This window comes from Pseudomyrmex gracilis, unplaced genomic scaffold, assembly GCF_002006095.1.
Source record: "Pseudomyrmex gracilis isolate BER0280 unplaced genomic scaffold, ASM200609v1 scaffold_6, whole genome shotgun sequence".
NCBI classification, from domain to species: Eukaryota; Metazoa; Arthropoda; class Insecta; order Hymenoptera; family Formicidae; genus Pseudomyrmex; species Pseudomyrmex gracilis.
The window spans coordinates 660008-674487 of NW_018020590.1; the positions used below are offsets into that span (position 1 = coordinate 660008).

Genomic DNA, 14480 nt, shown 5'->3' on the forward strand with positions numbered 1-14480 from the left:
TAAAAAGTACCCTTATAAAGAGATGTTTTAAAAAATCTTGTTAATTTCACACATTACAAATTCATATTTGAATCAAGATCGTGCGGTATGTTTATATGAATATATTATATTTTATTTTTTTTTGTGATCTAAATATTTCCTTCGAGAAAAAAGAGGACGCACTAACAGAAAAGACTGTACGTGCTAGGCTAGTTATTTAAGATTTTAATTAAGATTTTCTTTTGGTCCGTCATTATCTGAATTTCACTCTCATGGTAACCACCGCAAAGCCGAGCGAATGAATTTTTCTCTGCCTTATAAGAAATATGGAAATTTTCCTCGCGTGCCTTTGTGCTGTCTCTTGACGATACGTGTCGTATGTCTAGATTTTTTGTATCATAAAATAGCTGCCTACCAACAAGTATCGAACCGACAATCGTCAGTGTGTTTGTGTGTGTGTGTGTGTATGGGATACAAGTCCCGGCTCAAAACCACTCAAACCTAAGCTTGCGAGTTACCCTCTGCTTTTTCATCATTTCATTAGACCTGATAGAGGAAAGTAGAGGATAGACGCTCGAGCTCCACCCAAATCGATTGTCACTTAGATCACTGCGCATGTTACACACTAAACAAGAGTATTTCTCTTTCCCTCGAAAAATTTTATCATCAGTTCTTCTCCGTGCGACTCTCTCGACGTTCTCTCGTTTATCGTAAAAACGACACATGTGGGCTGAAATTTCGTGCGAAATTTAAATTCGCGAATCCTCTAATTCAGGAAGAAAAAACCGGTGTACGGGGAGTGTTTTTTATATTCATGAATTATGTATGATATTCTCCTTCGAAAATATTACGTGAAACTTTCGCCGACGAAATTCGTTGCGGTTTCAAGTCTTCGAGCGAACCGAGACGACAGAATGAAAAACTCGATAAGAGAGCCTTTTAGCGGGACGTGCATTAACTATTGCATTGATAAAAAGCTCACGAGATAAAATAAAATCTCAACGACGAAAGAAAAAGTGAGAATTACATTTTAGCGGAGAATAATTATATATATATATCACAAAGGAAGAAAATATATATATTCGTCCTCTCACCGTAAATATTGATTGGATTTTATTTTTAGAAAGAAAAATTCGTTAAGCTCCTGGACCAGCTGCACAACTCCCTCAGGATCGACCTGTCGATGTATAGAAACAACTTCCCAGCCTCGAGCCAGGAAAAGTTGATGGATCTGAAGAGCACCGTGGACCTGTTGACGAGCATCACGTTCTTCCGTATGAAGGTCCAGGAATTGTCGAGCCCGCCGCGCGCTAGCACCGTCGTGAAGGACTGCGTGAAGGCGTGTCTGCGATCAACTTATCAGTTTCTCTTCGAGAACTGTTACGATCTGTACAATCGGGAGTTCCAAGCGGATCCAAATGAGGCGAAGCGAGACGCGGACGATCACGGACCGTCGCTTGACTCGCTCGATTTTTGGCACAAGCTGATCGCTCTGATAGTCTCGGTGATCGAGGAGGACAAGAACAGCTATGCGCCCGTGCTGAATCAATTCCCCCAGGAGTTGAACATCGGTCAACTGTCGGCGGCCACTATTTGGTCCATGTTCGCAGTGGACATGAAGTATGCCCTGGAGGAGCACGAGCAGCATAGACGATGTAAATCCTCGGCCTATATGAACCTGCACTTTAAGGTCAAGTGGCTGCACGCCAATTACGTCAAGGACGTGCCGCCGTATAAGGGCGCCGTGCCGGAATATCCGGCTTGGTTCGAGCCCTTCGTCATGCAATGGCTCAACGAGAACGACGACGTCTCGTTGGAGTATCTCCACGGTGCCTTTAGTAGAGATAAAAAGGAAGGCGTAAGTGGCACTATTGTTCATTAATCATGATACGGTATTCCTTACGGCACAGAGTATTTCTTAATGGCTATTCAAATTTTTTTTATACAGTTCCAAAAGAGCAGCGAACACGTGCTCTTCAGCGTATCCGTCGTCGATGTCTTCACGCAGCTGACACAATGCTTCGACGTGGTGTCAAAGCTCGAATGTCCGGACCCGGAGATCTGGAAGAGATACATGAAGAGATTCGCGAAGACCATAGTGAAGGTTTTGGTGGCGTATGCGGATATCGTAAAGAAGGAATTCCCAAGTCATCTGAAAGAGGAGCGCATTGTGCGTAATAAAAAAAAAAAAAAAAAAAAGAAATTCTGCGAAGATCACGCGGCATCGACCGACTTTCATTATTATTTATCATTTCACAGGCTTGTATTCTCATGAACAACATCCAACAACTTCGGGTGCAATTGGAGAAGATGTTCGAATCGATGGGCGGCGACAAGCTCGAAGAAGACGCGGCGAATATATTAAAGGAGCTACAGCAACAACTAAACAGCGCTCTCGACGAATTGGCTATGCAATTCGCAAACAGTCTTGAACCGCGAATAACGCAGTCCGTCAAAGAGCTAGGAGATCTGTTGTTGGCTATCAAAGGCGGAGGACAGGTAACTCTGTCACAGCCAGCACAAAGGAACAACGTAACCGCAGAAGCCGACGACGTTTTGAGACCGCTCATGGTTCTACTCGACGGTAGCCTATCTCTATACGCAGAGTCGTGCGAGAAAACGGTATTGAAGAGACTGTTGAAAGAACTATGGAAGATAGTCATGAGAATTCTAGAGAAAACCGTCGTTCTACCACCTATGACGGATAGAAGCGTAAGTTGATTACGTTTTAAATAAATTTTCAACTTAATAAAATACCAATTGAACATATATTATTTATATAAATTCTTTGTTTTTCGCACAGATGATGTTCAAGAATTTGACGGATAACGCCAAGAATCTCGCTGCGAACGCCAAGATAGAAGACATGTCGAAGCTGTTTAAGAACCACATGGCTGGGAAACCCGATGTGAAAAATGCTCTCAGCGGTGTTATGGTAATTAACCTCATGACAAACAACTTACTTAAGCACACAATATCGAATTCGACACGCTAATTAAATTCAACGCTATTTATCTCATCTCACAGGATATTTCCAAAGAAGTGGAAAAGAATCTTTCGCCGAAGCAGTGCGCGGTTCTCGACGTCGCTTTGGACACGATCAAACAGTACTTCCACGCTGGCGGCAACGGCTTGAAAAAGACATTCCTGGAGAAATCGCCGGAATTGCAGAGCCTTCGTTACGCGCTAAGTTTGTACACGCAAACCACGGACACTCTCATCAAAACTTTCGTCACCTCACAAGTCAACCAAGGTACGTCGCTTTCGAGTTTATTGTTTGCGGTACATACGTAAGCCGTACTGATAAAGATTATTATTTTTGTATGTGTTTTTTGCGCTAAATATCGTAAATGTGAAAATACTCAAAGAAACACACACACGAGCTAAACACGAATGGTCTAATGTTTTAACGAAACATTACGTTAAACGTACCGTCGCATAACCGTCGCGAATATGTGAGGCGGTACATTTCGACATTTAATACATCTTTACACACTCACATTACGACGTAATGAAAATTGTCGGGACAGTGCCGCTGAACGATGCATCAACGCTACGTCATCGTCAGCGTTCGATGAGCAGCGAGAGAGGTGACGAAGGGGAAGGAGCCGAGGGTATGGAAAGCCTCGAGGAACCCCTTCGCCAGAGCAAGCCCTCTCTTCGTCGGGAGAGCCGACAAGGTATCGCCAGAGCAGAACCTTAGAAAGTCACAGGACGAGTGGAGAGATTTTTTAGGATGTAGTGAAACTGCGTCGATGCGTCGAGACATCTTTTGATTTCATTGTTCTGAACATGTATTTTTGACATTTCGATTTTAATATTCGTTCAGTTACAAATAGAATATCTATTTGTGTTTTTTTTTTTTTTTTTTATTCGAAACGAAAAGATGTCTTGACACAATCGACGGCTGTGTTAGGAAGCTGTGCTGTTATCACTGCCGCTGCTGCTACTTGCCGCCACTCTTGCTGCTACTACTGAGAACTTAAAGTGCCTCTTTTGATCTCATATTTCTTGACACTATGCTTTCGATACTCATCAACATGTACACACATACACACACATTGTATATCAAAGAGACTTTGCAATACTTAAGCATATTTACTCATTGCCTAGCGCTATTCCACTTTGTTTTCACAACAAGGATTCGAAGGAAACGAATAAAGGATTCACAGGTCGATTGATCAATCGATTGATTGATTGCACATCATGGACACCTGTATTATACGCACTAGAAACTCTTCGGAGATCGTCTCACTGAAACTTTCCGAATACCGAAAATGTTTTTTTTCTTTTTTTACAATCAAATCGATAAAACCAAAAGTTTTATTCTTGACGCATACGTGATTGACACGTGAAAATTTCGCAAAAGCCGACTTCGTCTTCTCTGATAATTACTCGGGGAAGAAATTGACAAGTATCCGTGCCTATTGTCGGAGCATGTAATCTGCTCTAGAAATAGTGACAGAGAATAGATCTTAGACCTCTTAGTCTCTCTCAGATCATAGCATCAGATAGAATCAGACGAAGTCCGCGTAGTGTTTAGATGCCACTCTAGCTTCACGGCATTGTGCTCGAGCTTAAAATTCTGACTGCGTACTCGTGAAGTTCCAGATACCGCCGGTTCGGATGAGGGTTCGGTGGGCGAGGTCAGTATTCAAGTGGATCTGTTTACGCATCCGGGAACGGGCGAGCAGAAAGTTACGGTCAAAGGTAATGTTTACGATTGTTTTTTGAAAAAAGTTTTTGTAAAATCTCGACAATTGAAAACACTAACTTTGACGACATGATATTTTCATCGATATTTTAACTAACAATTCTCATAATCTTCTAGTTGTGGCAGCGAACGACTTGAAGTGGCAATTGGCCACGGGTATGTTCAGGCCGTACGTTGAGGTGAACCTAATTGGTCCTCACCTCACCGGCAAGAAGAGGAAACAATCGACGAAATCGAAGAGCAACAATTGGTCGCCGCAATTCAACGAGAGCTTCGACTTGTAAGTCACACACTTACATTTTTTTATAATTAATATTTGCAAATTTACTGATATCCTTGTCTTAATTTAATTTTCAGTATGATCGGTAACGAGCAACAACAACTGGACTTCTACGAGTTGCACATCTGCGTGAAGGACTATTGCTTCGCGAGGGAGGACAGACTCGTTGGGGTCGCGGTAATGCAGCTGAAGGATATCGTCGAGGAAGGCTCGTGCGCGTGCTGGTTGTCGCTCGGCAAGCGCATCCAGATGGACGAGACCGGCTGGACGATCCTGCGCATTCTCTCGCAGCGCAACAACGACGAGATCGCCAAGGAGTTCGTGAAGCTGAAGAGCGATATCAGGCAAGAGACACCGCTGCCGAATCCCACCTGAGGAGACACGACGCCGCGTTAATAAGCCGACAGCGAAGCGTTACGAGCACTTCGAGCTTGGAAAGAGCCCGAAGCAGAGGAGAAAAAGAAGAAGAAGGAAAAGGAGAAGCAGGAGGCCGTCCAAAGGGGTTTTAACGTTTGATGCCTTTGGTGCCACGAGCGAACGAAACCTTTCACGACTAAATTCCGCGCGAGGGACACGCGAAGAGATATAGTAATTTCCGCGCTATTCACACGCATCGCCCGACGAAAACGATCGCCCGAACCCTCCCGCCTTTCGAGACACAATCATCGCGAGGAGGGATGAGCCTGTATAGCGACGGGATCCGATTTATCGCGGAGTATTTTCTCCCTCCGGCTATTTCTCGCGCCACAGAGTTCGGTCGAACGTGTTTCCTCTCCCTTTTTTACGAATCACACACATAACACACACAACACACGTACACACCGAGAGCTTTAGCCCCGTCCCAGGACAGCGACGATGCACCCGGGAACCATCATCTTCCACAGATCTCGAGTTGGGACGACGAGCTAGGTCAACCCCCGCGTGACTCGGCGTTCGTCCAGCGTAACTACTACAATAATGAAGAACGAGGTGGTTTCTTCCACCCCCAGTTAATTTCAGCGAGTTAATAAAATTAATTCGAAGGATATATATGTATATATATATATATATACATATATATATATATGTATATGTATATATATATGTATAAGCGCGGAGCTCGACAAAACAACGATGACGAGCGACGCGCTAAAAACAAAATGCATAATAAACACAAAGAGGATACATCAGACTCTTCTTCGTACGAGTGCCGCGTATGATGAGACGCAAGGAGAAAGAGTGGAGAGAGAAAAAGAGAGAAAGAGAGAGAGACAGAGAGATATATGTAAGAAGGAGAGAGTGCTTCGCGAGACGTAAAAACGCGAAACGTGTAAACAGTGCTGCCAGTACGCAATATATTTGGTAAAAAATATTTGTAACGTAAGATATAGGACGAGAGATTAACAGAGCGCGCGAAAAAAACAAAAACTGAGAAGTACGATTCGCTTCGCGCGATACGCGACGGGCTCTCTCGAACGGACGCGCCGCGCCGTTCGCCGAAAGACTGACCTCGACAAGGGAGAAAAACGAAAAGAAACGAAGAAACGGTCCACGTGTGATTGGTCCTTGACCGCGACGCGGCCGCACGTGCTAAAATAGAGAGCCAAGTCGGAGCACATACGACATGTACGCGAAGAAACACTTGCATATATGTACTACAAAAAAAATTCACACATACGTACACGTACAAATCACACATCTACATAGCGCACGCAACACGACCGCGTCGTTTCTAGACCGTTTGTTCGGAAGGACGAAGTTTACTGTAGATACGTGAAAAACAATTGTTGACGAAGAAGTTTTTTCTAAATATACAGTTTAAATGTAGCATTGCGTACGACCAAATAGGCGCGCCCTGTGACGTCACTCAGCGGCGTGCCGTTAGTAATATAAAAAGAAAAAAAAGTTAGTAAGGCATTGTAATTGTAAAGTAACGTTCTTATTCGTATAAGATTATACCAGAGAGAGAGAGAGAGAGAGATGAGATCGTAAGAGTCTGACTGCTGCTGAACCGCTGTTTGCTAAATGTTGCGAATGATATGTCCGAGATCCGCCCGAAAGCTTCGGAAGCTCCGCGCATTTTATCAAAAAAACCGTTATTCTCGCGAGAGAACGACGCGAGATCGTCACAATTGTTGACACACGCGATATAGATTCCACACGCCTCCGGAAAAATAAAAACCCGTTTGTGTGTAATTTTAACGTAGAGAGCAGAGTAATATCAATTCCCCCGGATCCGAAAGCGCTGCGAATCCTTTTTCTACGAGCGAGCGAGCGAGCCTCCAAAACAAAAAGGAAAAAAAAATTAAACTTTACACTCTTGTAAACCTTACAGCGCTGTCGATATCACGACGTCACGTCCGGATATATCGCGGACATTGTTTTTGTTTTTTTTGTTTATCATTATTCGAGCGATTATCCCGATGTCACAGATAATAACACCACACGGAAAAGCTCTTATCTCCGTATATCTTTCCGGACGTCGCTCGTGATACAAATCTTTGACAGCGCTGTTCGTAATCTCTCTCGTAGCGTGTGCGCGAAGTAATCATACCGTAGCTTTGATTCTCTCTCTAGTGATCGCTGCTTTCTTGCGCGAAGAGACGGCGCGTCTCTCGACGTCCTCTTGAGAGACCGCACAAAAAAGAAAAAAAAACTACTACTATTACTATTACCGCAGCTACCGTCTATTAGCTTCATCGCATCTTTGTACATCTTAATCTCGTACTTGTACATAGCGGACGCGTTCGTCCGTTCGTAGAAACGCGTCTAACCGTCTCCGCCGATTTTTCTTATCGGGAAAACGTGTTATATCGTATCGGAAGACGAAGACGAGAGGGTGGAACGTCGTCTTATAAAGAGAGGAGACGTTCGCGCCCTTCTTCGCGCCACGTCTTGCGATTGCGCGAAGCTTTGGTCGGATCCCCTCCGTGAGAGAAACACAATGACGCACGCGACCTCGAATTCCGATGAAATCCAAAGTCATCGTCCAGCCCGCGCGGAGCGCGGGCAGGTACAACACAACTCCGGAGATTACGCTATTATATTCAAAAGTTTCTACTACGTAGTACGTCTAGATTATACTTACGTATTGTGTATAGTGTCTAAACTGCTGATGTAGCTGCGAGCGCGGGATTTTCGATCGAAAGGAACGAAAGAGAGAGAAAAAGAGACGAAAGCCCCCCCCTCAAAAAAAAAAACCAAACCAATCCGATTGTCTCACAGCTGCAGGTGTTTCCCTGAACGAATGATTTGAGTATACGAAATTGCGTGACACAAATTGAAGGACCTTTGCGCAACAACGGTCGAGTCCGCTTGATTAAAAACTTGAGAAAATGAAGAAGCTAATTATGAGACATTAGCATTTTAATATAATTAGCATTAATTTGATTTATAGATGAATATCTCGCATCTGTTATATAAGTTTAGATCAATTTGCTCAAGTTCTTAAAAAAGTTTTTCGTCCGCCAGTTCACAAAATACTTGCAAAATTCCGCTGTTTCGACGGTTCAAAAAACCGTTTTCCTTTTGTTTCTGTTTTTTTCCGAAACACTTGCATCTGTGTATATATTTGTCGTGAGTTGTAAATTCGAGCAAATGGGAATGAAAAACACGGGTCCGCGACCTCGCTACCATCTTCATTTGTAAAGTGTCTATTTTCTCCGCTGCCTAACTAAGTACATTATTGAATACGAAAAGGGCTGGCGAATTCGGCACTCAGATCGGCCTCGTCGACGGGTACATCCGGACGATTATCTCCGATTACTCTCTCCGTTTTCCGACCTACGAACTTCGGATCGTGCATCGTATAAATATAAATCGCCATCGCGATCGTCGACGGGGTCGGCCGCCAATTTTTCCTCCTACTCTCCGCTTCGATTAATATCTTGTAAGCTTAAATGAAAAAAAAATATCTCGTGTATTCTGTGATAATTACCCCTTAAAGAGAACACTAACAAGTTACATTTTACACGCACAAATACACACACACACACACATACACATGAAGGAGAACCGTAGATGGAATCCGTGCATACGGAAGAAAGAAATTTATATATATGGAAAAACAGGACAAACATGACATAAATAGATACGATGCCATTAACACTGATCCCAAACATAGTAACAGTATTTTTCTTCTTTGAACACGTTCTCATATTTCTATTCTCTGTAATCATTAAAACGTCCGAGGAGTCTCGTCGAGAGAGCAACGGAAAAGAAAGAGAACGAAAGAGATTTATATACATATATATATAAACTTATATGTAAGAGTGGTCCAGGCTCGCCTCCACTTCCTTTCATCTACCGATCCTGTGATCGATTCGCAATTGATGATTTCTCCTTAGCGAAAGTTTAATCCTTTTCCACAACTTTCTAATGTTAAATCTAAATCACGTAAATAAAAATGCTGTGAAAGTAAAAGTTTTCAATCTCGAGAATATATGAATATAAAGGCTCCGTCATCCTTTATCGTTTGTTACAGTTTTCGGACTTTTATCGTCTCACGATCGAAACGTTGTCGCTGCCTTGACGCTTTTTTGTTAAACAAAACAAAAAATAAGATAAAGGAATACTTGAAAAACCGGATCGGAGAATTCGCATAATGGGGTGCGCGGAACCTGGGACACCCTGTGTGACCGCGAGACGAAATCGTAAACGCGTTTTGGTCACGAGTTTTATCGGCAAAGATTAATCTCAAGGAAATTATTACGGAGATACAATACACAGACACGAAAGTAGCGGGAGAGACGCAAAAGTGTGCGGCACGTAACAACGAATGCTTTTGAAAATTTACGGTGAACAATATTTTGTCCGATATCAACTTTAAGTTCTCAAATACTTGAAAGTATGTGCGACCTAGTTTTTAAAACTCATAGATTCTAAACATTGCTTTTCACATGATTTTATGTCGTTCTCGATGTGTACTAAAACTTATTAACTACTTAAATTAATTATTAACTACTTAAATTGTAACAAAATAAATTAGATATATAAATTTGACGCGCACATGTACTTGTTTGAGAAAAATTTATAGAAGCTCGTTATTTTGTCGAGCATATTGATCCGTCACTGTCCGAGAGTTCTTTCAAGCGTAAGAAAGAGATTCAAAGGAACTTCAACGGAACAGGGTCAAGTGGTTTGGTCACCTCGCCCATTTGCTCGTCTCGAAAGGAGGCGACCGTTTTCTAAGGGAGTACCGCAAACTTTTGCGTCCGCTCGCCGGACAAAAGCATTGAGAACCAAGACCGGAAATTCAAGCCAGACTCCAGAACGCAAGCGAGATACGTTAGCGAGAAAGAAGTAAGAGATGACGCTAATAAAAAAAACGAAGAATCTTTAAGGAGAAAAAAAAACAAGATATATACAACTGTTGACAATACTATGCTTGAGAATCGTATGACACGTATTGTAATGTACCTAATAAATATATAAAACAAGACGGAATGCTTGTGTTTCGTAAGTAAAAGTATTAAAAAAAAAAAAAGAATATAAAACTCATACCACACACACATACACACGTAAACACAGAGCGCGAGGAGGCCGATGCGCAAATCGCTCGACGCAGAACGCGTGACTTTTGCGCGGATCACTGCGTGGTTTATTAGGTAATTACGTCTAAACGCAAAGAGAGGCAACTTCGTTGTTCTGCGAGGAGCGCCTTTATTGTTGGAAAATATTTTTCAAGCAAAGCAGGACGGGAAAAAATAAGAGAGAGAAAGAGAGATCTCAATATCGTCCGCTATGCGAAGTGTACAAGGTGATTTAAAGCAATTGTATCCGATCAAACACGCACATTCAACACAGAGAAAATATCTATTTAATCAGAGAGTATCAAATCCTCTTCAATATAATATTTTTCGTTTGTCCGCTCATGGATATCATACGAGTTGTTCTCTAGTGAATTCTGGATGCAAACATACACACACACACATATGTATATAATATTATACACACGTACGTACACACGACGGAATCTACACAAACACACGTACACGGGCGGGATTGCGCTTGTGTGACTCCACATTCACACCATCAGAGTTATTCCGAATGCACGGGCCGTCGTCGTCGTTTACATTTCTCATTCCGAAAGCGAATCATTGTCATCATTGTCATTATTATCATCATTATCATTATCATCATCATCATCACGGATGACGATCGCGAACACCAGTATTGTCCTAGTAATCGATTCGCTCGGCGACAATTCGCTGCACCGGCACGGCGATTGTGCGATACTCGGACAAGCGCGTTGCCTCTCGAAATCCTGACAATCCTGGTGACATCAATATATGCCTATATATAGCAAGACGCAATCACGGAGAATGTCGACTATACCCCGCATCAATCGCACCGTATCGATTAGAGATTCATACACGTGACATTTGTCTCGTTTTAAGAGTCATACCGCGCGTCATTCATTAAGCTTCGTGCCGCACACATAGTTGGCAGATGAGAGAACGAAATGAACGCGTGAGAATCTGTTTCTCCTATTCTAAATAAATTTTATTTCATATACTGGAAGGAGAGAAAAAGAGAGAGAGGAGTCTATACAAGTGATTCGTTGACCGTTAACACTAAAGTCGTGAGAACTAAAATATCATATGACCAATTCTAACGGCACACTTAGTGTAAATGCGATTGTTTCGTCCTCGTGTCACATCGACGTTGAATGCGATCTTCGTATTATTAGATAAATAAAGTATGAGCACAGACGGTTGTATTTTCCGGCGCTAATTGTGCGATGAGGACGCAGTCTCGATTATTCATTATTTATTCGATAGGTTTTTGTATATATGTAGAGAGAAGGAGCGAGTTGTTTTTCTTAATTCATCGACCGACTGATAAATTAAAAAAAAAACTTGCTCATAATTGAACGTACGAATGGAATTGAAAGAAGAGTGAGAGATATATCTGTGGAGAGAGTGCGAGAGCGAGTGAAAGAAGTCGACGTAAAATGTTGGAAGGGAAAGTGTGCGAGATGAATGAGATTAAACAATTATAGTTAATTAATTAATGGGAACTGTTGTGGTCGAGAATGAGACGAAAGAGAAAGACCTATTAGAGCTATATCATCGTTGAATCATCGCGCCACGTGCCATATCATTGCATTATATACATATATCAGAGAGAAAGAGAGAGAGAAAGAGTTAAATATTATTAACTTTAAGTATATATAGTAGTTATATATACATATATAAATATTATATATATATATAACGGGGCCGTATACATACGCATATACATATACATACACCGTGACGGAATCACGCGAGTGGAAATCCGGCGTGTATACAGCATTCGTTTGATTAACTGTGATTCGTTGCTCGGTCTTTATTCGAGTGATGTAACATCCGATATAAATACATGATGACATCGCGAAGAGGTGAATAAGGTCAACCGTTTTGTTTTAGACTACGCAGGGTAGCTGTATTATGTAATTTTTTGGAATCGATTCCGATCGAAATAAACGCTGCTTTTCGGTTTTACGTCCCGTTTGTTCTATTGCGATGACAAGGAAAAGAGAAAAATTTCGATCAAAATCAGTTCTAAAAAAAAAAATTACGCAATGACTACTCGCGCGGAGAATACTTGAATATCTGACGGATATTCAAAAATATTTACTGCGCATAACTGCAAACATTTAATTTTGAATCAAAGTTGAAAAAAGCGTCAATAATCTCTTAAAATAATGTACATTTGTATACGTGTGTACTTATTGTTACCTCATACATTTGCCTCTTCAAAATATTGTACCGGTAATACCGACAAGATTTGACAATGAATGTGTAATTTGTCATTGCCCGCTCTCCCGGATACTCGAATAACGACCGACACTTTAAACTCGCGATCGCAATAATCTCGATTCGGTCGGAAGACGACGGAGAAACTTGTTCGTACGAGAACTCGTTCATACACAATTGTCATCCCCCATCGTCATGATGAGAGCGAGTCACACTCGCGTCGAACACCGCACGAAGCGTCCGTTCGCCGGTGCCCAACACGCACTACCTGTTTGTAATCTAATTTTTTCTCACATTGTCACGCATTGACAGTACATTGCGCACGTGTAAAATATTATCGCGCATCTCGTGTATAACCACAGAATATATTGCACATACAAACTGCACATATTATATACATATTTACAAGTGTGTATATACATTATACATATACATGGTCATGGCTGCGAGAGCCGTCGTTGCTGTCTCACCTTCTCTCTCAATCAGTCCGCAACCATTTCGAGCAATTTCGTCAATTTTATTTCGATGGCCACTTCAGTTGATTTCAATTTAACCCAAAACTTGTAGGAAGTTTTTTTATCCATTTTCTCTGTTCGTGAATGACGATTTAAAATCGGGAGACAGTGAATTAAAGACGACATAGAAATTGTTACACAAAAAAGTGTTTCCTTGCAACTTCGTGTTTTCCTCGGAAATGCGTATTTTCTTTTTACAATTTGTGAAAAAAGTTCGCGAAAACGCGCTTAAGAAGCGACATGTTTCTCGTATGGAAATATCTTGTGTACAATCTCTCTCGCGTGTAAATTATTATTTCAACCGCGAAAAAAAAAAAGAAAACAACTTCGAAAAGCGTTGAGAGGAAAATTCCGAGACAGCATGGCGCGATTTTCTATATTTCCAAATATCCACATTTATTCCCCACAAGTTCCAATGTCTCCGCACGTTTTTTCCGCGTGTCTGTGCCTCCATGTGTTGTCTATTACGATATACGCCGAGAGCCGTGTTTTTTCCGACTATTGTTCTGATCTTTTATCTCGACGCGGATGAGAGCAAACGTGTACGAGCAAACTCGAGCAAGAGAGACACAGTGGGTAATGCAAATTATTTGTGCACGTCCCACTGTTTTTCAGAGAGAGTTTTTTCTTTGCACGCGGAAAAAAAGAGAAATGTGCTGCTAAAAAGTGCTCTATACAAATATCCAACGCAAATGAAAGAACAATGTACAATATTTTGAAATGTTATATTCGATTTGACGTTTGCATATATAACTAAGCGCATTCAATTGTGTATCATTGTACATGTTTTGGTGTAATGTTGTTTTTGTTTTTAAATTGCGTTGTCTCTGTGGTAAAGTTGTTCGCATCGCGAGGAGGAATCGTAACGGCTGCTCGTTGCTCGGAACGAAGATCGAGAAATCTCGTCACTTCTTGTTGAGAAAACTCACCAATTCTACTAATACCGATTACATCTTAGAAATTTCAAGTGATTATTTCTTTAGAAATCATTGCAAGACGAAACGTAATAACGCGCGGATCACGCACAATTTAAAAACTACAAATAAATGTTAATAAATCGGATTACTGAAATCGCGAGATCTTTCGAGAATGAAAAACAGAACGTGTACACTGAGACAATCAGTAGCCGTTATCGCGCCTCCGCGAATTCGTAAAGAACCGTAAAATTCGAAACAACGTTGACGCAAGATCAACGTCCTGAGAGCAACGTAAACGAGCCGCACGTTCGATAAACAAACAAATTCTTAATTTCGCATTTTCCCTCCTGTGGT

The 14480-nt window shown here is 41.7% G+C and overlaps 1 protein-coding gene across 10 annotated transcripts in view; it reads left to right on the forward strand.

Moving 5' to 3' along the window:
* Positions 1-9221, forward strand: part of LOC109858754 (protein unc-13 homolog B) — a 168079-nt gene extending 158858 nt beyond the window's left edge. For 6 of the 10 annotated variants that reach the window (XM_020436332.1, XM_020436323.1, XM_020436342.1 and 3 more), the window contains 9 exons: positions 1103-1837; positions 1928-2149; positions 2239-2691; positions 2783-2914; positions 3007-3232; positions 3510-3659; positions 4585-4689; positions 4811-4973; positions 5051-9221. In XM_020436332.1, the coding sequence (XP_020291921.1) occupies positions 1103-1837; positions 1928-2149; positions 2239-2691; positions 2783-2914; positions 3007-3232; positions 3510-3659; positions 4585-4689; positions 4811-4973; positions 5051-5348 (2484 nt within the window). In that variant the 3' untranslated portion in view covers positions 5349-9221. The remainder of the gene's footprint in view (positions 1-1102; positions 1838-1927; positions 2150-2238; positions 2692-2782; positions 2915-3006; positions 3233-3509; positions 3660-4584; positions 4690-4810; positions 4974-5050) is intronic. The other 4 variants (XM_020436372.1, XM_020436363.1, XM_020436390.1 and 1 more) reach the window with 1 other exon arrangement.
* Positions 9222-14480: the final 5259 nt, after the last annotated feature.